The following is a 23,600-nucleotide window of genomic DNA, read 5'->3' as shown; positions in this document are numbered from 1 at the left end:
AGGAGGTTTAATTAGTGTAGATGTGCCAGGAAGAGCTATACAGAGTTGAATAGAATACTAGCTAAATGATTTACCTTCTTTATGTCTTTGATGTGGCCAGAGCGGGCTAGATCGCAGATCTGTAGCATTAAGAGTCTCTATGAGTACTATATAGATGTCATCTCATCGTGACAAAAATGATGTATACAAATTTTTTGTAACCTTGCAAATGCCTCTTCTCCATACACCTATTCTGGCCAATGAGTATATAAAAAATCTATCTCCCCTTCTGTTTTATAGTGTATCCTCTCATCTTCGCTTAGATCGCAGAAAACTCTCCCATGTCAACCCGGGCTTTTGTGGCGTGGTGACTGGCCTGGGTCGAGTTGGTTCAACCCAAACAGCTCTTGCTCGTCTTCTTCTTCGAGGCACACGAGCAGATTCTTCGTCATGAGCTCTACTCATGAATTGCATGATTGCCGGGTCCTGACTCGGCGGAAGGCTAAAATTGCTTCTTTTTCGGATAATTGGGTCATCTTCCAGTGTCTTGGGATGGAGTTCCAAGACATTCTTGCCAACAGAACGACCCAACCTCGCAGCCTCGACTAATACTTGGAGGTCTACATCTTCATCAACCTCGCTGGAGCTTTCAGCAACCGCGCCCGATGCGTGCCCTCTGTGACCAGACGCTTCACTGTGCGTTGATCCACTTATAGGTCGCTTAGAGCCTGCTATGTCTTCACCGCCAGTCTTCCCACCACCAGTCTTCCCACCCTTGGTGGAAGAGGCCATCTCCCGAGAATCTTGATCCAGCTTTTCACGGCTGCGAATGTGTAAAATAGAGAGACAAGAGCACCATCCCTTGAATGGCTTGGTAATCCATCGAAGGAAGTGACCGACTCTTTGGAAAAAAGAGGCAACGTATCTGTCTGGCACCTGGCGGATCAACGCACCGAGAGGAAGGGTAAGTATTCCAAAAAGCATACTCCATCCCCACTGCGCTCCTGTCAGGGGCACAGTGTCAAAAGCCTCTCCGCCTTTGAAGATGATGACAAACTGGCCTACCAGAGTGAGAACTTGGACACCAATGAACCAAGGATTGCGCAGCACTCCTTGGTACCAGATATCCAACTTGTTATCCACCCTTCGGCAATTGTGTTGATTGAAAAACTGCATCCAGACGTATATGTTGAACACTAGAGTCTGCAGCTTTTCAATCTCCGATTGCGTATGCGGGTCAAATATTTCCCAGGCAGCATAGTGTACTGTAAAGATGACGGCAAGCTGATAGATAGCTTGCCCTAGGATCATTTTCCACATTGTGATGGTGATAATTGGAGCATTGCGGGGTTCTGGCTTGCGTTTAAGAAAGTCAGGCGAGGGAAGATCAGTAGCAAGACCCAAGGATGCAAATATGTCCATGATCAAGTTGATCCAGAGCAACTGAACTACTGTGAAGATGGAGTCACCGACGAGCTTCGAAATAATGGTGAGAGTACCAGCTGTGATGTTAATTGTGAATTGAAACTGTATTATTCTATTAGTTCATGTGCGAGAAAGGTTTAAAGAGCACACCATCTTCGCTACGCGATTCCTCACTTACTTGACAAAATTTTTTAACGGCATCATTAATTGTGCGACCCCAGCTCAAAGATTTCACAATGGAAGCAAAGTTATCATCAAGAAGAATAATAGACGCCGCCTCCTTGGCAACCTCGGTGCCCTGAATTCCCATTGCAAAACCAACATCTGCGGCTTTAAGAGCAAGGGCATCATTGGTGCCATCCCCTGTCACAGCAACAGTCTCCTTCATTGCTCGCAGACGGGTTACAAGGAGAAGCTTGTCTTCTGGACTCGATCTTGCCAAAACTTGAAGACGTGGAATCACCTCATCCAGCTGGGATTCGGAAAGCTTTCGGAAAGTTGGTCCATCCATCGCAACCCCGCCGCCTGAATAGATGCCGCATTCGGCAGCAACAGCCTTAGCCGTTAGAAAGTTATCGCCAGTAACCATGCGGACAAACACTCCGGCGTCTTGGCATTTCTTGACCGAAGCGATAACCTCTTCACGCAGAGGATCACGGATGCCAAAAAACCCAATAAATATCAGTCCTGAAGCAAGCCATTCAAGGTTAATGGTAGCAGGATCATCATCAGGGCTTTCGAAAACTTCCGATTCATCAAAATCTTTGTACGCGATAGCTACTGGGCGCAACATGCTACTTGCATAGTCTTGAATTGTTGCCCGGAACCCAGTTCTGTCATCTTCGGATAGGCGGACAGTTGTGAGTTGATATGTATGGTCCTCCAAAACATAAGCGCAATACTCAAACACGATTTCAGCGGCACCCTTGACTAGTAATCTATACCTTCCATTGGGAAGCCGGATGAGCACTGCCATCCACTTTCGGGAGGACTCGAATGGCAGCATGGTTAGAACCGGATTGTTGGCCCTCTCCGTTGTCAAAAGCCCCAATCCCAGGTGGTCCCGGCTAAATTTGAGTAGTGCAGTTTCGGTGCTGGAACCGAAATAGTCGGAGACTTTGGAGTCATCGCTCTCGAACGCAGTGGAATTCAGCGCAATGCTGTCTTTGATAAGGTCCTTGACTTCATGTGACATGGCAGAAACGAGCTTCGTCGATCCTTCATTCCCGATTACAGCAGATCCCGGTTGAGGCTGCCCAGCTCCCACAACTGGAGAGTCCATGTCATTGAAAGTGCCGTCAAGACCAATGCGACCAGCAACAACTGTCATTTTATTCTGCGTAAGAGTGCCGGTCTTATCGGAACAGACACAGGTAGCATTGCCCATTACTTCGCACGAACGAATGAGTCGAACCAAATTGTTGTCACGAAGCATGCGTGTGGTAGCAAACGCAAGTGCGACGGTGACATTCAATGCCAAGCCCTCGGGTACTGTTATTATGACGACAGTTATAGACAAAATGAGAATATGGAAAAATTCCTCTGCCTTGTTGGACGGGCCTTTGCTTGCCATCCATTTCAGTCGAACCAAGTACCGGATGAACAAAATGACGAAGAAGATGGCGCCAACAACGGCTCCAAACACTATGAGTTGCTTGCCTAGTCGCCCCAGTTTGGCTTGCAATGGCGTCTCCTCCACATCTTCACGCAGGGACATGAGAGTACGGCCATAAGTAGAGTTGGAGCCAACGGAGGTGACTAGGTAACGTCCTACGCCCCGGGTGACGGTAGTTCCGCTCAGTATGAAGGGATCGGCAAGTACGGCATGGGAGGCATCGTGGTCGCCAGGGACAGTCTTGTGTACCATGCCAGATTCGCCAGAGATGGAGGACTCGTTTATATGGAGACCGGAGGCCTGTAGAAGAACGCCATCAACAGCAACGACTTCGCCCGCTTCAATATGCATCACATCTCCGACATTGACTTCCTGTATAGATATGAGTTGCGCTCTCCCGGATCTGAAGACGGTTACTTCTCGATGTTTTTTGCGTTCGTTTAACTTTTCGAACTTGTGATTCTTCTGCCAGTCATTGGCAGCACTTGCAAGAACGATAATAACAATGGCAATGACAACAGTGACGCCATCAACCCACTCAATGTTGGACATTCCCTCCTCGGCGCTTACGGACTGATAGATGCCAATAGCCAAAGATATACAGGCCGATATTGTGAGGAGTATGAGCAGCTTGTCATTGAAGGCAATCCACATGAGTTTAAAAAAGGATTTTTGTTTCCGGCGCGGAAGTCGATTGGCTCCGAATATTCGTTTTCGATCCGCAAAATGGCGGTCGGGCCCGTCTCCGAGACGTAAAGCATGGTAGGCATGATGTGTCGAGGGAGGATGGACGCTCTGCAGTACGGGGGAGCGCGCTTCCCTGCCGGCAGCCACGGCCTCGTCGAAAGAGACGGATCCGTCAAGGTTGGTCTCGTCAGCGCTGAGGCCGGCAGCGATGTCAGTCCGTAGACCAACGGCCAGGCCGCGAGTGCCGCCGAAGTAGTCGAGAGCTTCGAGGCTGCGAAACGTCATCAACTTGTGCAGCTGGGACGGAGTGAAGGCGAAATTGTTGGAAGGTATGGGCGACTCTCCGCGCAACTCCTCTGCTAGAGGTCTGGCATTCTGGTCCGGCCCCGGGCCATGGTTGTCACGGCGCTGGATTGGCTTGATAGCAATTGAATCCATAAATGGTCGTGGCCAACCAGTAGCCTCTAGATGGTCTGAAGGTACTCGAGTCCGCTGATTCTCGGGCCTTCACGGGGTGGGATGAAAACGGTAACGGCTGGGCATGTCCAGAGAGGAGCGCAAGATATTGGTCCGAGTAACGGTGATGGGGATGTACTTGGTACGGTAAGGGATACCAGACGGCCCTTCAGTTTCTCCAACCAAGTCGCCAGGGTTAAAAAGGAAATCAACGGAGCCGAGTATTGGATAGCCCATCCGGAGATTGGCAAAGTAAGTTGGGGGAGCAGAGGCTAAAAAGAAAAGGTACCCAGTGGACGGAACCTCGTCACTACTCGCTCAGGTTGAGCACATCGTAGAAAAAGTCGATAAATGTACGGAGTAGATTGCTTGGTGAGTGGGAACATGGAACTAGCCTGTGTTAATTTGGCCCGGATGGACGAGCTACTGGGCTCTCTCTCCCCCACCCCAGGCTCGGAATGCAGGTGCCAAGGCTGAGGCGTCCACGCCCCACCCACCCCAGTCAGCCTAGGACAGGGAAGATTGGGGGCTCCAATGTTGCGCGAACCTCCACGAAGACAGAAGCATTTGACTACAAGAGGTGAACTGCTCGGCGAGCTCACTCTTCTGGCTAGGTTTACTTGTCCCTTTACTATTTACTGTAATGAAGCTCTCTTAATAAACATACCTAGGTAGTTAGTCTGTGGCAGAATATATTTACTTCTCATAAACACTAATATATTACAGTATATATTGATAGTAAAAAGCCCGAAAGCCAGGTACCTGTTGGGTCATGAGCGCACCTTAGAAAAAGAGTAAGCCCGCTGAGCAATTCACGCCGCGTTGATACGGGGAATGGATCCAATCGGTACCTCTTTGATTGCCGAAGCAAGCACAGGAGGAGGGAGTCGACTTATCGACACGCCAGAAAAGATACTGCTAGCATCGAAGATCGAAAACAAATAATAGGACTTTTTTTTTTGACCCAGCAGCTGACAGCGTCATGCTTGCCTTTCTGTTTCACGATTTGATTTCACTTGATTCCGTCGACGAAGCAGACGAAACACCTTCCACGTGCTGCACCATCCCCGCCAACGGGGTGATGGTATTGACCAGTTGTGAATCATCATCAGTCAACATTGATGGACAGTCAGACGTTGCTATCCGTGCTTCGGTAGGCTGTTGACTGTGCTAGCAAAACCGCTCATGTTCTTTGTTGCAGCTAGTAGCTTGGCAAGTTCGACGAGCCAAACACGTCGAAGGCGACCCCGGCTCGATGGCCCATGCACTACCACAAGACCAGAAGTTTGACCAGTATTATGCGGGTATAGCAGCCAATGGACACTGACTTTAACGTTGGATTTAATGCCACAGGGACCACTTGAGCATTTTGGCTTGACGATGCATCTACCCAAGTGCGCCTGGACGACACCAATTGACTCAACTAACCAGACTCGTTCTTGTCATCTGGGCAAACTGCGGTACGTGGACAGTGGGGTCGGCGACACCGTGTGGCGTAATGACCCAGATAACTCAAGAACCAACTCTAATAAAGTCTTAATTCTACCTACCTAGGTAGGTGTGTATTGAATTGATAGCGCGTAACGTTGGTATATCGACGCATTTCGACATGACCAGCCCAGGCAGCAAGTGGTTACTGTTCTGTTCCTAAGCATCGACTCATATGACCCCAGCCATGCTTCGCCTCGAAAGTGTTGCTCACTGTGCAGCCCAACTGGGCACATTCACTGACGCGATCATAATCGGGAGTTTCCAGCATCCGTTGCATCCGCTAGGTTGCACCAGTCTCCAAACAAACCGATCCTTGTCAATCTGCCCCTCAGTGCGGCGCAAAATGCCAGCATCTACAATTTATCTTTGTACGTATTAGTACGGAGTGCCAATCGCCCTCATCCATGTCATTTCCTCGTTCTAACAGGTATCCTCGTCCGTCTCCAACATTAACCTCCGAAACATGATGTAGCGTACTTCGTACCGAGGCTTCGAGTCCGCAGCCAGACCAGTCCTGCTGTCACGCGTCTGCCCTAGTCGTTAGTAGCACCCAACTGCCTTCGCCTTCGCTGGCACAGCGCACCTCATCCCTTGACCAAATGTCCGCCTGCCATCAACTTCACCCGATTTCTCTGGAGCGGAGCAGGTCGAGATATTTAGGTGCGGTGTAAGACGAGACATTATAGACACCGGTGCTCCAAAGAGCCGACTTGGCTAGTTTAGTAACTACCTAGGTACGTTGGTAGTTGGCATTATTTACTCAACCTGGCAAAACAAGCGAGACGACACTTGCCAGAAAGTTTTGAACACGCACCTCGTCGTCCTCAACACTCGGTGCTGTCTTGCCGGGTAGGGTAGGTTTTTTGGTGTGAACACGCATTTCTTTGCCTACCCAGTCTTGGTGGCCAAAGCCGTCTTGTTTGCAGATCAACGTCTCCTTTTTGCGGCCACTTTGAAACTCTTCGCGTAGTACAGGAGAGCCCGAGCCAGTTCGGTCCGCTACTCGGCTGCCTTGAGATATCAACTGGTAGTTTGCTAGGTCCAAGGCTAGCGTAGCCTTCGTTCGACATACTCGGCACGTCTCGCCTGAATAGCTTGCGGCCTCGCTTCACTCCTCGCCTGGAAATCACTCCCTACGCTCGTTTTGTAGAACCATAGATAAGTCACTGATTGGAGCATTGAAAGACCTAGCATCGCTATACAACCCACTTAGCCTGCGCAGATATTCCAAACCAGCAACGGCTGTTGTCGTGACCCAACTACATAATTCATGCGCCTCCGGGACTCATGTCCTATCAAAGGCAATTAGCAATTCGACTCTGCCATTTTTTAGATAATTCACAATATGATGGTAATCCAACTTATTCTTTTAATAAAGCTAGTCGTGCTGGTTCAATACCAACCCTCAGTTTCAGCATCTGGCGCCGACGATAGGGTGGCGCCAAAGGTAGTGGTTGTGTCGATGGTTTGTTTATCGTGATAAATGTCCCTTTTCTCAGCTAGGTCCAGGATAACTGATTCCGTATTCCTATAACAGTGGCGTCCCGAGGCACAGGTCTGGCATACCAGATTCAATGAGTCCAAATTAGGGAACCTCGGAGCATGGTCAACTGCTGTTTCCGGCTTGTCAATGTTATATCCCCGCGTCTTCTGCACGGAGACAAGAAATATCTGCCAACTTACACTTGGCGAGGGAGAAATCAACGCAGCAGCATCAATGATGGCATTGGTCTTGTCGACCCAGTTTGACTTTCGGAAGTCGTATTTTCTCTTTGCCGGCATTGCTGGTGTCAATCCCCATTATGCCACTGTCGGTAGCGTGGCAATCGCTCGCTACGCAGTCCAAGTTGCCCTTCAATATGAGATTGATCCCCGGTCGTTGCCGCAAGATTGGCCAACTGGGTACATCTCCTATGGGCGTGACTATCCCCTTCAGTACCCTTCCGTACTGTATGGGACTGAGGTTTTTGAAGTCAATGAAAATCTTAGGCAGGCAGCTTTTTTATTGGCATCTAAATCCAGTCTCAAGGACCAAAAAGGACCGCAGGAATATCGGTCAAAGTACTCAGGCGGCGGATACCGCGATACTATGGCCACACAGGCGCCCAGTGTTGTCAAATGTGACATCGCTACCAGTGACGTCTATTATTCAGGGACCAAGCTTGCGGTCGCTTTTGAAAATACAACAACTCTATGGACGAATGGCTCTGGTGTATACTGCATGAGTGCTCAAGAAGAGAATGCCACTCTTGAAGTAATGGTTAGGGCAGCAATTGAAGGTCTCGTTGATTTTGCGCGAATCATACTTGTGAGAGCTGGTGAGTCATTTCCTAAACAACTCGGAGCTATGTAAGAAAGTACCACGCATATGCTTAATGAATAATTCATGCAGGGTCAAACTTTGATCGACCGCCACCTGGTCTCTCGGATTGGGAACACTTAAGGCGGACCGATCAGAATGGTTTCATGATTGCCATAGAAAATTTGTTTAATGTTGGCATCGGCATTGTTCGGGGCATCGTTTCCGATTGGAACTGCACGTACCAGCGAGGAATCGAGCCGACCAACTACATAGGCGACATTTTTGGCAGTCTGGGTGAAGAACCGGACTTTGGATTTGGAAGTATTACGGAAGGGAAGAAGATCAGTGCCGGGGGTTACAACCTTGGTTTAGCTAACGTTGAGATGGAAAGACGGAAAGGCTTTGGGCTCAGGGCCATACTAAAGTGAGAAAAGTGTGCCCAGATTTACATATTTGTTCTACTAGGCTGTGGTATCCAGGAAAACCCGACCTCCTAGCATTGGAGAAAAATCATTTCTCCAAAACAAAATAAACAATAGACCCGACGAAGCAGATACGACGGCATACTGATAGTCACGGGAAAAACTGGTTGCGCTCGCCTCTCATAATAGCGCTCTTGCCTGCTGCCAAGAGTACAACCGTGATTCTAAAGACTAGCGATTCAGGTAAACGCCATGAACATAGCGTACAAGCAATATATAAGTCCCCAACAGAACAAGTGAAAATAATGAAGCAACGTCTTAGATCCGATAGCTCCAGAACCCTCCCTTTCACTCCGCCCACTCCTCTTGCAATGGCGGTGTACAAAGGATGTTCCATCGACGAGCAACCCAAAGAGTAATGAAATGAACCCCCAACAGCGCTACGCTTGTAGTAATACTTAACCGACGCTGAATAATTCTTTCATCCCAATTATTATTGGCAGCAGAAGTTGGCCAGCCCAGCTCAATAGCGGCTATAAGAATGAGGGGTGTTCCTACTTCAAAGCTTACAACGTATGGCCAGCATGGCCGAGTGAGAGTGGCGACTTTCAAGGAAAAAATCGCAAGGCGAAAGATAGAGTCAAACGTGTCGGTAGTAAGCCCGAGCCCAGAAGACATATGGTGACTCAAAATCGAAACTTGGTATATGAACTCCGCTGCCCGTGTCCGAGGCGGTGCCATTAGCAGACGTGGAGCAGGTAGTTCCGATGAGTCGGCATCTAACAAGTGTGTTCCATTCACGATATCGGAGCCCCTTCGGCCTTCGTCTTGATTTAACTCCAAATGATGATGGTTGTGCAGATCATGATTTACGAAGGCGTTTGGCGGTGATGTCTGGGTAGGGTTTTCCATGGCTTCAAAAGAGTTTTGATGTGGTGGGCTTGGGTCGACACTTCCTTTTCGACTTCCTGTACGTCCACGAGGCTTCTCCTTTTCAGGATCTAAGTGAGCGAGCGTAATGTTATATTCCTCTGAAATTATACCTATGGTGCTACTGTGATGGGCAAACTTACCTGGGACAGGGGTTCCGGGAGGCACTGGGGAGTCCAGATTCTGTACCCGACTAGCCACCCAGTCGCCTTTAGTAATGTTATCGAAATTTGTCTCGCTCCTCATTGCTAACAAAACTTCATTTGCGCTAGGGCGTTCTGTCGGATCAAGAGCCAGCAGCTTCTTAAGGAGCTTATACAACTTGGACGGCAAGTCCGGACGTTCTTGCCGCTCGTCTTGGAAACCTTGCCAGTCCGTAATCTCAGCTCGAAGTTGATCAATATCTTCTAGCTCCTCTTGTATAGCATTGGCCCCTTGGTAAGGTAGTCTTCCAAAACACATGAAGTAAAGTATCATGCCGAGTGAGAAAACATCCGACTTGGTTGTGAAGTTTCCATACTGCCCGGCGACGTCCATTCTCAGAACCTCGGGGGCGCAGTACGATATGGTGCCAGTTGACCCGGTAGACTTACGCACAGCATTCTCTGGTTGAACCTCGCCAAAGTCGCTGATGAGGCATGTCAATTTGCCTCCCTCGCGATGCAGAAGACAATTACTCGGCTTTAAATCCCGGTGGATGTAGTTCGCGCTATGAAGATAGGCCACGCCGGATGTAATGTCCTTGAACAGGGAGTATATTTCTTCAAATGACAATTGCGGCCTTGCTGGGCCTGATGGGGCTTCCGCTTGACCTTTTGACCGTCGCCTCATCTGTGCCTTCAGCTCCTCCTTTGTAAGCTCTCTAGGCGCACTGCCGACAACATGCTGATGGAGGTCACCGCCATTGCAGTACTGCTGAAGAATAAAGGCGCAAGCAACACTGGGTCCAAATCTAGTCAGTTGGACATCTTCCAGCCATACATGGCGATAGGAGACGAGATTGGGGTGGGAGAGTTTAGCTAAGAGTTCAACTTCGACCAAGACCTTTTCTAGCCACGAGTGGTCATCCCCAACCGGAACACGCTTGCATGCAAAGTGCCCAAGAGGGCATCCATCAATTTCATGTCGCACCAACAGCACAACACCCTTGCCTCCTTTGCCAAGTACGCGTTCTTCGACGAAAAAGCTCCTGAAATAGTTCGGACTGAAGGCTTCTTTACGGATTCTGCTGCCTTCAGCTTTGGGTACTCCTGGACTACTGGACAAGAATTGAGACTCATCCTGCCTTGGTATAGGTTCTTGTGGAGAAGAAGAACGGGTAGCGGATCTAGTTGTCAGAGCTGGTTGAACAAGTCGGCGGACAGGACTAGGAGGACCGTTTCCCCGCGGGAAATGATTGCCTGCTCTTAACATGCGAAAGTATTCTGGGTCCACATATTCGTGATTCATTTCATATGGTCGCTCGAACGATCTTTCCGGCGATGATGCTCGACCCAAGGGCTGGTGGCACGTGGGACATTCAGAGCCGCGTATCTCAAGTCGCTGGGACTCGGGATCCCGAACAACAACGGCATTGCGATGACGCCTGTGCAGAGACAGCGTTAGTCATGGGTTTATACCCGTAAGGTGTTTTTAGCACACCCAGGCGAAGGCGGTATCATCTCTGCTTAGAAAAATTGTGGGCGGACTCACAACACAATCTCACGGCCCTCCCTTGGGTGGTAGGGTATCAGCGACATGCCAACTCGAAGGGTAGGCGCATTTCCTTGTCGAGGATAAAAATCTTGGAGCAGTTCAACGTTCAAAAATGGGGCTATAGGTAATAGATGCGAGAGGGAGGGTTGCTGACTGGTGGTGCTATCCCCAACCCAAGTTGGATGAGCTGAATCAGTTTGCGAAGCAATCGGGAGCTTTCCTTGACCTGGTTTAATGAAATGCAAAGGTCCAATGTCCCCCGCCTTTGCACGTACAAAACGGGACTGGTAGCTTCCAGACGCCAGATGACGCCACACCCCTCCACGAGCAGAGGTTGAGTGGGGAGACAACAAGTAAATTACTCGGCGGGCTTACTCTTTTTACTAGGTGCGCTTATCCCTTTATTATTTATTGTATCTAAGGCAATCCGATTACAACCCGATTTGACAGGGACAGAATCAAACTCCGATGACACTCTGAAGGCGCGGGAAACTCCACCAGGTAGATGCCAAGGTTATTTATTACCAGTCGAACTAATGTAAGTAAACCCAGTGCAGTCGCAAAAACGCCGACCACAAGGCGTCCGCAGTTGACGATGAGAAGGGTTTGCCACGAGAAGATGTGTTGCGGGCTGAGCTAAGCTACGATGAGATTTTCTATAACGGAAGGGCGATGATGATCCCAAAACCCTTTTCAACTGACCGACGCGGAGGAGACTCGTCAACTGTGTCCTGACATGCCGTGGGAGTGTCAATCTGAACAACTTTTGCAATGCGGGCTAACAAATTTGCGGGGCGATGGTAGCTCGAATAACGTAGTAAGGTGTCGGAGCGGTGTTGTCCCTTACTGGCTTACCCTTGCACTCCGTACATGTGTATGAGAAGCTAGGGCCCAGCTGGTGAAATAGTTTGCTTGTATCAATAGCCATGGCCGTGATCTCTGCTCCTTGGTTCTTATTGAGTGCGGGAAATAGTCGCGAAGGGCCTTCGAGATCAAGAATCTTTAGGGCGCAGAGTACTGGGCTCCCGCTAGATAAACCATCGACGTATAGAAAAATGTTCCCCATCCACAAATGACCAAGGAATCAAGAAGACGAAAAGACGCCTATAGTACCACGTTAAAAAAAAAGAGACTCGAGACGTTCTGAGCTCACTAGTCTGCATCATTGCACTGTAAAGTCTATCAAAATCCTCGGTTGACGCGTCCAACTCCCAGCATGTTATCAATTTTGTTCACGTTCCCGTTCCATTTCACTTCGTATTCCGCCATGAAGTTTTTTTTTTTTCCGTTTTCCTTTCCTAAGCCTGGCCAATTCCCAGGTGCTCTGGGTCGGCACGGACGATTCGCAGCGTGTTGGTGTTGCCCATGCCTCCCTTCCAACCCTGTACGACAACCACGGTGTCACCTGGGGTCAGGACATTGAGCTCCAGAGCATGGTTGACAGCCCACTTGATACGCTTGTCAACATCCTCCTGCCAATTGACCTTATCAAAGTCAGGCTTGGCCTCAGGGAAAAGGAATGGATAGACTCCACGATACAGGTGACTGAAGCGCGAAGTGGTGGCATTCCGTGTCACCATGAAAATGGGACAGACTGGCCTGTATTTGGAGAGAAGTCTTGCAGATTCTCCCGAGGTAGACAGCACAATGATACCACCAGCAGCCAAATCAAGAGAAGCACGTACAGCTGCCATAGCGCAAGATTCAACAGTCTTGACTGGGCGTTGCACGAGAGTGCACATTTCCTCGAAATGAGAAACGTACGGGATGGAATTTTCAGCTTTCAGGCAGGCCTCATGCATTTCGCGAACGGCCTCGCATGGGTAGTTTCCCTTTGCCGTTTCACCAGACAGCATGACACAGTCTGCTCCGTCAGTGATAGCATTGCCAACATCGCTGATTTCGGCACGAGTGGGCCGGGGGTTCTTGATCATGGATTCCAGCATCTGCGTCGCGCAAATAACGGGCTTTCCAGCAATGTTGCACATAGCAATCAGTTTCTTCTGCGCCGCAAATACCTCTGCAGCCGGGATCTCAATTCCAAGATCGCCTCTTGCAACCATGACACCATCTGTCTCTTCCAAAATCTCTCGGAAGTTGTTCAAGCCCTGGCGGTTCTCGATCTTGGCAATGATTTGAATTTGCTTGCCCTCCTCACCAAGTACTTCGCGAATGTCTTTGATGTCTTGAGCTCGGCGGATGAAGGAGGCAAAGACCATATCCACATTGTTCTTGACGCCAAACTTTAAGTCGGCCTTGTCCTTTTCAGACAGAGCAGGAAGATCGACATCGGTATTAGGAAGATTTACACCTTTCCTGGATGAAATGAAGCCATTGTTTCTGGCACGGACCTCAACGGTCTTTTCGTCCTTGATGCTCAAAACGTCGAAAGCCAGAACGCCATCATCTACATAAATAACACGGCCAGGTTCAATGACCTTGGTAATGTTCTTATAGTCAACATACCTACAGAATTCGTGCATCAAGGCAACATTATTAGTCATTCTCAAGAACAGATCGCAGGGAGAGGACTTTCACTTGAAACCCAGGTTCACGTCTAGCGCTTTGAAGCGCAGTGGTGGACCTTGGTGGTAGGCAAAATCATGGACTTTGAAGGGAGACTTTGAGGACTCACATGTTCTCGGTGTCGCAGCTCGCGGCATATTTCTCATCAGTAGTAAAGTTCATCACCGTACCGACAGAGATTGGGATATCTTCGTCATTCTTAGTGTTACCAGTTCGGATCTCTGGACCCTTGGTGTCAAGGGCAATGGCAACCGGTCGGCCAGCATGGCAGGCGACAGCAGCTCTCGTATTGTCAATGACAGACTGATGGTAATCGTATGAGCCATGGGAAAAGTTCATGCGCACGACATTGAGGCCAGAATCGCGGAGCTTGTTGATAGCCTCGACGGAGTTGGTCTTGGGACCAATAGTGCAAATGATGGAGGAACGGCGGTAGTTGTGCTCGGGACTGTAAGCAGTGTCGAGTGAAGCTAGCCAGGCGACCCTACCACCCGTGTCAAGGTGGTCCTGTTGAGCAGCAGCCATGATGCTAAATGAACGGCTGCGACCTGGAGCCATTGCAGACGGCAACTTATGCCTATTCAAAACACGACTTGTTAGATATGGTCCTTCAGTGAAGTTCGCTGCGTTCCATTGGGGCAGTTTCTTTACAGCTACACCCAAGGCAAGCAACAAGGGATTGGCGCCCAAAGCTTGACAGCTACCGGATCCGGATGGCAAGAGTGGGGAGGTGAAGAGCAATTAGAGGACGAACGTACAGCTAAGAATCCTGATTCCTCAACGGCAAGAAAGTTTCGAGTACGCAAGCAGAAGTTTGAAATCGGTTGACTCCTCAGGATATGGGTGGCTGATGGGGAGGCAAAAGAGCAGTGGGCAGGAAATGTGAAGGGAAAAAGGGCGGGTTGACAGATCCAAGGCTGGTGGGGGAGGGGAGGTGATGAATGCAGCTTGGACCTGGTGTGGTACGCACACGTAGTAACGACTGGTTGAACGAGACGGTTGACGTTTGACGGGCTCGGCCAAACCTGCCCAGGTAGTGGTTACTACTACTACTACCAAACTACTCCGTACCTTGACCTGATCGCCCCGCCTCTTTTTTTTTTTACTCTTACGAGGTGTGCGCAAAAAATCCCCATTTGTCGTGCGGTGAAGGATAAGACGGCGCCAATTGTTATCTTCAGATGGGGCTGAGAAAAACTATAAAGTAAAAGATGAGGATAATCAATTTACCCAATTCAGCCAGGATGAGTACATAGCCTAAGTATCCATCACAAAAGTCGCAACGACCTAAGCACGTCTCGGAGGCCGTTGGCCACGCTGACACGAAACTGTCGCAGTCAGGTGAAATATACCCACCAGTCTACGACGTTATCACTTGGCAGGTTTTTTTTCGTAGATTGCTTCTACCACCTATCATGACCACGCGGAGGCAGCAATAAGCAATTCGAGGTAGTACTGAACGCGGCGCATCCTCTAATCTTCAGCAAATAGTAGCAAGAACTTCCCAATAATCGCAATATGTAAGTGGCGTGTAGTCGAAACAACGCTGGGCTCACCACAAGACCCTCAGAGGGTCAGGGGAGGCGATTTCCACCAAAGCCAATTGTCCTTGTCCTCGCCTCTCGATGTATTTTTATTTCCCTCAGGGATTCACTATTTGTGTTGGGGTCAGGGAGCACATGAATCAGCGAAAAAATGGCTCTGTACAGTGGGTTGTAGTACGAAACAGTCTTGTCCACCGCCATCCGGGCCGGGGCAGAGCATGTTGAGTCAATCGCTATTCGGAGCATGTGGTGTCTTGGCTGTTCGCGTCTCAACAAAACATAACCACCCAAATTGTAAGCCACAGGAGCACATCAAATGATCTGCCCGTTATGACTGCACGATCCTCCTGCAAACTTCACCTGAGACTCGAGCGCACCCGCTATCTAGTAAATACTTCCACTTTTGTCGGTAAATACTTAACATCGTATTATTTCTTTCATTTAGAATGATTCCAAAAGCCTCAATTGTGCTTCTTACGCGAGCTCAACGTTAGAGAGAAGTTTTTGTCAAATGCTCCTTGACCTTCCAGGCTGTAAAGCGCTGGCTTCAAGAAGTCCCAACACCGAACCCATGAAGCGCCGACGGAGCACCGGGAAGGTGCCCGCCTGTTTACAGTCAATCCCCTGCAGAGTGTACAGAGGACCAATTAGACACGGGGAAGCTTCAGCTCCTCAGTGCCCCTTCTGGGTATCCGTCCAGCGATAGGTCCTTATCGTCAAATCTGCTAGTGTTCATGGTAGTTCGGAGAGTAGTCGGCCGCTTGTCGAAGTTAGCTTTGTTTGGCACGCTAACCGCGGTCCCACTGTAGCGGAGTGCTGGAACCTGGGTGAATTGCTTAGCGGGCTTACTCTTTTTATTAGGCGCGCTTATTTTTTTATTGTTTATTATTTAAACCTTTTTTATATATATTTAAGCTACTTAAATAAAATATATTACTCCACGATAAGGATAATCTAGCTTATAGTATTATTATTATTTCTTTTTTGACTAGCTTCTAAACTAGTATATTTAGCGCATCGCGATATGTGTGCTCTGTGTTTTCTGATACTAGCGCGTTACGGCCCTATACCTGGTACGGCCTAATTACGGTATTACTACTAGTAGTTTTATAAATTTATTTAAGCCTCTTTTTGATTTTTTTAATAACTTTATAGTAAATTTATTTATTTATTATCGAGTATATATTCTAATATAAAGCCTAATAATTAAGTACCTAGTGAGGCGTGAACACACCTAGCAAAAAGAGCAAGCCCGCCAAGCAATTCACGAAACTGGCACCAAATGTACATAATGGGGAACTCTGCATCCAGCGGGCTGACTCAGCGGCTCATGAGCCTCACGTGAGCCCATTATCCAGCAGCTGACAAGCTCTCTGCGAATTTAATGGTGGGTCGAGTGACAACAGCTCCTCACATTAGGAAACACCGTAAAGTAAACATTTACCATCTCTAACCACTCATCTCGGTTCCATCACTGTCTCCTAGAGAGTACACACAAGAGCCGCATTCGATTCACAACGAACAGGATAGGGCAATACTTGTCTCTGCTATCTATTTCACCCCACGCCCTCGACTACAGCGTCGCATTTCCCATCCAGTTTCCAACCGATAACGATCATGGTGGTATGTGCATAGTCGCCCTTTGTGATGCAAGCTTGATGGTGCTGTCGCCATCTGCGAAAGCAGCTCCGCAGCATCTTGTCTTTTCTTAGCACATTTGTCTAAGGATATATATATCTTGCAGCTTCTCAACCTGCTGACGTTTGGGCTGTGGTCAAAGGTTGGACGCTTAACGCACTACGCCTTCGATGCCGTCCTCAGTAAGTGGGCACCTTGATACAATCCCACTGGCAGGTAACTCGTCACACGATGCTAAACAAATTCTTAATTGAAGTTTCTGCCTTTCTGGCAGGCATGAAGCGGTCGACCGGATTGACGTGAGTACCAAATCACCAGACTCTTGCAACAGTGCCTCTACAAGTGGCTTATATGTTCCCCCTTCGGGATATGCCAGGCCCAGTTTCAAGACAGAAAAGGTAGCGGGCGAAAACAAAGAGGTCTCGAGATGGATTGACAAGTATCTCGGGGTAGGCGAGTGGGTGATGGATCAGTCGGTCGCCTTTGCAGGGTCTAGTGGCTTTTTTGAGCGAAGAAGATGAGATTAGGCAAGCCATTAGTGGTTTCTCCAGCCAAGCCTTGCATAATCCGTGGTTAGTATCTTTCGCCAATACGCCACTTTCCTTTAGCTGGCCATGTAGGCAGCTTGGACTGTTGCGTCAAGAATAACTCGGCCTTTTATGCAGACGACTTACAAGTCATCGCGTCAAATTTCTGGTTCTGGCGTTGGTCTATTTAATGTTTTTTCCCGCGATGGATGGTTTGAAACTTGATATGGATGAGTGGATGTGGGTGGGCTTTTGGCAATCCCTTCTTAAGACCCGGGCTCAGCAGAACGCAAAAGGAAGCAAGAAATCAGAATTTAAAGCTGAAGTCTCAACATCTGGTTTACTATCTATATACTCGACTTCATGGTTTTCCGTTTTTTGTCTTTTATATTACGTGATGAATCCCCCTAAGCCAATACAACCTCTTCGCTATATACCACAAGTTATTATTTTCATGTAACTATTTCAGACGCAGATTCCTGACCGAGGGCAACCAATTTTCTTCAGGTGGATATTATTTATTATTTAAGATTCTATCATATATCCATTCAACGCCACGTGTGCACCATGGGCGCTATCTGTACTGGTTTATGATAAGATCTTGCTCAAATCGAGCTCTCATACTGGTCCACTGGGGCAGCGCATCGCCTGTCTGATGCCTCCTCCCCGCCACAAAATATTCAGATAAATTCACAGAGCGCTGTCGGGTCTCATAGCGTCTCGGTCTCAGTCGTGCTCGGCCAGAAACTCGAGCGGGACTTCATTTTCGCTATCCTGGCTCCGGGGCCTGTCGCCACTCACGTCCATACTCCTGGACCTATCTTGATACAACTGCTTAATACTGGATTGGTCAGTACCGTCAACGTGGGACAAAAATACATCCGTTGGGACGTCATTGTCACTGTCTCCTTGTGAATGTCCATGTTGGTCCGTGGCATGAGAACCTCGCCTCGTAGTTGGCATGCTCTGGTTTGTGTCGTCTTCCCCCGTATTTGATGAAGGCAACAGGCTTTCGAGAACACTTTGAGCCTCCTTGAATGTTTCCAACTCGGCGCCAATAGCACAGATAAGGAGATTCCAACTATGTGCCTCGGCTTGTCTCATAGCCTCTTCTAGTTCCACAAGAACTGTATTCATACTTACCAACTGGGCTTGTATGAGATCACGATCCGAAACTGCGTTCTCTTTGCCCTTAGCAGAACTCTGCGCTGATGAACTGATACCGTCCTTTAACAGACGTCGCAACTCTGATTCAAAATCAACGACCAGAGCAACGACATGGTCCCATACACCTGCTCCCTTCTCTAGGGCCTGGCGATCTTGATGCACTTGTATTCTTCGCCTCTGCAGGATCTTGAGTTCAGCCTCAAACCAAGACTTCGCCATCTCTGGTGTGCGACGTTCGGGAATGAGGCGGAAAAATTCGAGACCACCTGATGAAGCAACATCCTCGCTTAAAGCGCCGCCATCCGCGCCAAATACAGCCGGGTCAAGGGGTAGGAAAGAAGGCCGTCGAACAAGGAACGCGAGTTCTGAATCTACATCCTTTAAAGCTCCACGATATCCGCTTAAACCCGCTTCTCTTTTACCCTTGGCATCGTTCATCTTCTCTTTGAGCCATTGTCGTTGATTTCGGAGACTAATAAGCCTTTCTTCAAGCGTGCCGATCTCTTGGTTCACCAAATTATATTTTGCCTCCAGTTCCCGCAACTGTCTTCCCAGTGGCTCATTTTTATCACCGTCCACCGCTGTTATCTTTGCCTGTATACCAAGCCGTCTTGTGCCGAGTGTGTTGAGTTGCGCCAGAGCATTCCTCCTCTCCTCTATTGCTGTGTCGATTTTGTCCATTTCTTCCTCACGAAGCTGAACTAAAGATAGTATTGCTCTACGCAAGCCATTTCGAGCAGACTTGAGGCCTGTGGATCGATTGTTTGCAGGTTGCCGTACTGGTATGATAATTCCCTCTAGGGTGGATGTTGGAGGTATGTACAGGCTCCTCGGCATCTGAGATCTTGATGTTGCCGTGGAGTAAAACGTGCCTGTTGGCGTGCTGCTTCCTGTATCGCTGTGGACGTCAATATCTCTGCTGGCCGATGATAAATCCCCGTTTTGACTTCCAGATACTAAACCTGCAACCTGGGAATCCAGTAGTTGTTGAATATCCGTTTCTAAAGCCCTCTGGCGGTGTCGGAGGCTACGCCAGGTGGTATCAGACTGCAGGCTATACGGGGTGTCTCGGCTTGTCCTCTGATCAAACACGGCTTGGGCGATGCTCCTTCCCAATGTTCGCATTAGCCCGTTGGCCTCTCGTCCTTGGTCAACGGTGACTGGTGTCGGGCTGGATTGGCGCGAAGAAACCACTACTGACGAGGCAATAGGCGGTGGCGGTCCGGTAAACATAAGCCTAGGCTTTCGCTTGGAATATGATCCAGGCGAGTCATCTCTTCGGTTCGCAGAGTGTAGCGGCGTTTGTTCAGACTGCGAGGCGGCAGATGGAGATGCATGCTCGGGAGTATTCTCATGTTCCTGTCGCCATGGTTCGTTTGGTCGAGGTTCTAGCGGTTCGAGCTGATATTCGGTCGTAGTTTGCGAAGCAGGCGATTTCAACGACATGTGCGAGGCCCTTTGAGCAGCATGGTTCAATCGATCAATGAAAGACGGTGACGTTGTTGCCATCTCCAACACCCAACCTTTTATGAAGAAAGGAAGCAAGTATAGTCATGGATGAGGGCAGACAATCCTGACATCGAAATGCAAACAATGCAGCATCAAGCATCGAGAAGGAAAATGGGAGCGGGGGTAAGACAGTCAACAGCGGCGTTGGCCAGCACGCGCGTTGCTCACGAGGTCTCGTCTCGACGGCAGAGGGGACAGGTGATATGGTGGGTGATAGCTGGCAGTCGAGATGGCACCTGCGTTCAAGTAAAATGGTGTCTGGTCTGGTCAACTGGTAATACCCCAGCACCTACTTAGTACTTCTAGGTACTTACTTAAAGGTCAACTAGGTCCTGGTCAACTGGTCAAGTATTTATTGCGCCACTTTAATGTTGCCTTGGCCGCAGTACTCCCAGCGCCAGCTTGATAACGACAGCACACAGAATTTGATAAACCACACTCGACAGAGCGTGAAACACTTGCTTGCGTGGTATGAGCTATTGGCTGATGTTAATGCAACACCGTAACATCTTTTTGGGGACGGAATTGTTTCTCGGTACTCCAAGTTCTCCATTACAAATGTCTGAATTGCACGCCCAGACCAACAGTACTTTTTAAATTTTAGCTCGTTGAACTACAGGGAAGAAGAGAAAGATCGAATTTCGCATGACCATATGTAGTTGCAAAGCTGCATGGATCTTACCAGAGTGTGTGATGAACGGGTCAATTTTTAAAAGACTCGGGACTTTGATTTTGTCAACGGTCTCGTCCCACAAAGGACGGTGAATAGATTTCATCCGCTCAATCCCTATTAATTTAAGCTCACTAATGAGCATCTCCTAGTGCTGTGTGATGTTTAGGATGCCCGGCGCTCCCTGGAGAAAAAAAAATCATATTTTACATGTATGTTTCTTGGTAGTTTTGAGACACTGAATTCTGTCAAGTACGATAGGTTCAGATCATGGCAGGGCATCCTCACCCTCTTCGACTCGCGAAACTTTTCAAGCCCGAGTATGGGGTTTGCTCTGTTCGGTCTGCTGGTTTGGTTGGCTTAATCCGCTCGCATCTTCAACTTGATAAATTTAGTCCCATTGCAATCAGTTGACTCGAGTTAACACGTAGCGTACACTCACAAGCCCAGTTCCAGAGCTCATCCTCCTCACGCAAACGCCTTGCCAAATCCATCCACGCAGATCAACCACCATGGACGCCACCTTCTTCCCGTCTTGATGCGAAATCCACCAACTTGCAACCTCTCCCCATCAATTTGGTTGAGCCTATCAAGACGCGTCCATCATATTATTGGCGCCTCACAACCATCTTCCTCCTGACGAGCAGTTGATACTTTACAAAAACATCGCTTGGTGGCTTGGTGGCCAGGCAGCTCTGGAAACTGGGCTGGCTTATTATCCAGAAGCACTCCACAAGTTGCTAATGAGCAGAGCTTGCCGATGAGTCAATCCCAGCAGCTGCCTCCAGCCCGAAGGCAGGTCGGCTCAGGGACTTACGGGCCTCGCGGAGGCCAGCCAGACGAATTGCATATGCCTGGTATGACTTCGAGTCCGCACGGTCAGATGGGATCACAGAAGGACTACACGCCACAAATCAAGCTTGACTACCCGCCCGCAAACGCCCACCCCGCCGATCAGACCCAACCTCAACACCATCACCACCACCAACAGTCTGCTGGTTCAGGCGTACCAAACGTCCTACAGCCGGGTGGCCTGTCAGCCCGTCCAACAGCTGTTACCTCTAGTACTGCGCCAACTCTTGCCGCAATACACGGCGCGATGCCGCCTCCTTCGACCGGCCCACCTCCGTCGCAACAGAACCAACACGGGCACCAACAGTCGCCTGCTTCGCACGAGTATCAAACACCGCCGAAGCCGTCCCTTTCGATGGCGCATTCTCACACGTATTCTCTCTCTAGTCCCTCCGCTTCCTATGACGGTCCGGCCAATTACCATGCCTATACTCCAACGACGCCTGGCGGCCCGGCATCCCAACTCATGTCACCTGCAGATGCTGGCAAGTATGGTACCCCTGGGTCGCAACGAAACTTCTCCAATACTCCGCTTGGGCTCGCCGATATAAGACCCCGCGCCGATTCCAGCATGTCAGACGGGGCTCCAGGAGCCACGGGTCAGGACATTTCGAGCACACAACCTGGGCCCAGCAACTATATGGCCCCTTGGGCGGTCTATGCATTTGACTGGTGCAAGTGGCCCCCTCTAGGGAATGGCGCTGGGAAACTGGCAGTAGGAAGTTATCTTGAAGATGGCCATAATTTTGTATATACCTCTCAACCCCGAGCCAGCTTTGCCAATCCCGGCGTCAACCAACAATGCTAACATGACCAGATCCAAATTCTTGACAGTCAAGTTGTTCCTGCGTCACAGGACGTTTACAGCCCAGGCACATCGAAGTATAGCTTGGAGTACACCAAAGTGGCTGAAGCAACACATTCGTACCCGGTTACTAGGCTTCTATGGGAGCCTCCGTCATCTCAGAAACAGTCCACAGATCTTCTAGCGACGTCTGGTGACCACCTTCGACTTTGGTCACTGCCCTCTGAGACGCAAGCCAACCCGAGCAACAATATTACCCGCGGGGGTCGAGATGCGTCCTCTATCACAAAGCTGACGCCCTTGGCGCTGCTGTCGAATTCGAAGACGCCAGACCATACAGCACCTCTCACATCCCTTGATTGGAATACCGTCTCTCCAAGTCTAATCATCACTTCAAGTATCGATACGACATGTACCATCTGGGACATTCCGTCACTGACTGCCAAAACACAACTTATAGCTCACGATAAGGAGGTCTATGATGTGCGATTCTGTGCCAACAGCGTGGATGTTTTTGTGAGCTGTGGCCAAGACGGAAGTGTCCGGATGTTCGACCTGCGTAGCTTAGAACATTCGACTATTATATATGAACCGACAGGCAAAGAGGAAAGAGGTACTTTTCAGTTGCTCCGATCGAATGTTTCACCTTTTTGTGTTACTAACAGTCCCCCTAGATGGGAGTGGTCGTTCCAGTCCATCACATTCACAACAAACCGCGGGTAGCCCACCTCCTCTATTGCGTCTTGCAACATCACCCCATGACACGCATCTTTTGGCAACCTTTGCCCAAGACTCGAGCACAATTCGCATCCTAGATGTTCGGCAGCCAGGTCAAGCGCTCCTTGAGCTCAAGGGACATACCGGCCCAATCAACTGTGTGGAATGGTCACCTCTTCGACGAGGAACGTTGGCATCCGGCGGCGACGACTGCCAAGTTCTCATCTGGGACCTCATGAATTCGAGTTCATCGATCGGAGGGCATCCACTAAATGGGGCTCCCCAGCAAGATAACCACCGAAACCCAGTGGCCAGTTGGGAATGTGAATATGAGGTTGGGAACCTTGGCTGGGTCCCTCACCTCCAGAATACTGACTATGGTGAATGGCTGGGAGTCAGCGCGGGCCGCGGCATCTGGGGGACACGCCTGGTGTGAGGGGCTCATGGAGACACCAAGGATACAGCTTTGTTTGAAACCCAGGCTAAGAGAATTTCTATATACGAAGATAGAACCAGGCCAGATGGTCTTAAGAGCGGCAAAGAATTTCTGCAGTTTCACAGTTGGTGTGAAGAGACCAAGATGTCAATATTCCATGGGCAAAAAAGACGAAAAAAATAGAAGATAACACGATCCAACGATCCA

At 49.2% G+C, this 23,600-nt stretch overlaps 6 protein-coding genes across 6 annotated transcripts; 2 read left to right on the top strand and 4 right to left on the bottom strand.

Annotated features, from left to right (window-relative positions):
* Positions 1–288: 288 nt before the first annotated feature.
* MAA_06854 (cation transporting ATPase) lies at positions 289–4,144 on the bottom strand (the record flags this gene model as incomplete). Its single annotated transcript, XM_007824852.1, has 2 exons — positions 289–1,506; positions 1,583–4,144. The coding sequence occupies 2 exons, from the start codon at positions 4,142–4,144 to the stop codon at positions 289–291; spliced, it is 3,780 nt and encodes a 1,259-aa protein (XP_007823043.1).
* Positions 4,145–7,373: 3,229 nt separating this feature from the next.
* MAA_06853 (NUP-domain-containing protein) lies at positions 7,374–8,383 on the top strand (the record flags this gene model as incomplete). The annotated part of the gene is made up of 2 exons (XM_007824851.2): positions 7,374–7,971; positions 8,046–8,383. 2 exons carry the CDS (start codon positions 7,374–7,376, stop codon positions 8,381–8,383), a joined length of 936 nt encoding a protein of 311 aa, XP_007823042.2.
* A 342-nt stretch (positions 8,384–8,725) lies between these two features.
* MAA_06852 (calcium-dependent protein kinase) lies at positions 8,726–11,046 on the bottom strand (the record flags this gene model as incomplete). The annotated part of the gene is made up of 3 exons (XM_007824850.2): positions 8,726–9,378; positions 9,451–10,892; positions 11,000–11,046. 3 exons carry the CDS (start codon positions 11,044–11,046, stop codon positions 8,726–8,728), a joined length of 2,142 nt encoding a protein of 713 aa, XP_007823041.2.
* A 1,254-nt stretch (positions 11,047–12,300) lies between these two features.
* MAA_06851 (pyruvate kinase) lies at positions 12,301–14,053 on the bottom strand (the record flags this gene model as incomplete). The annotated part of the gene is made up of 2 exons (XM_007824849.1): positions 12,301–13,468; positions 13,638–14,053. 2 exons carry the CDS (start codon positions 14,051–14,053, stop codon positions 12,301–12,303), a joined length of 1,584 nt encoding a protein of 527 aa, XP_007823040.1.
* Positions 14,054–17,963: 3,910 nt separating this feature from the next.
* MAA_06849 (autophagy Atg28p) lies at positions 17,964–19,913 on the bottom strand (the record flags this gene model as incomplete). Its single annotated transcript, XM_007824847.1, has 1 exon — positions 17,964–19,913. The coding sequence occupies one exon, from the start codon at positions 19,911–19,913 to the stop codon at positions 17,964–17,966; it is 1,950 nt and encodes a 649-aa protein (XP_007823038.1).
* Positions 19,914–21,343: 1,430 nt separating this feature from the next.
* Positions 21,344–23,393, top strand: MAA_06848 (WD domain containing protein; the record flags this gene model as incomplete). The annotated part of the gene is made up of 3 exons (XM_007824846.2): positions 21,344–22,183; positions 22,253–22,853; positions 22,915–23,393. The coding sequence occupies 3 exons, from the start codon at positions 21,344–21,346 to the stop codon at positions 23,391–23,393; spliced, it is 1,920 nt and encodes a 639-aa protein (XP_007823037.2).
* Positions 23,394–23,600: the final 207 nt, after the last annotated feature.

Source organism: Metarhizium robertsii (genome assembly GCF_000187425.2).
Source record: "Metarhizium robertsii ARSEF 23 chromosome Unknown MAA_Scf_5, whole genome shotgun sequence".
NCBI lineage: Eukaryota > Fungi > Ascomycota > Sordariomycetes > Hypocreales > Clavicipitaceae > Metarhizium > Metarhizium robertsii.
This window is presented reverse-complemented; position numbering and strand designations above follow the sequence as displayed.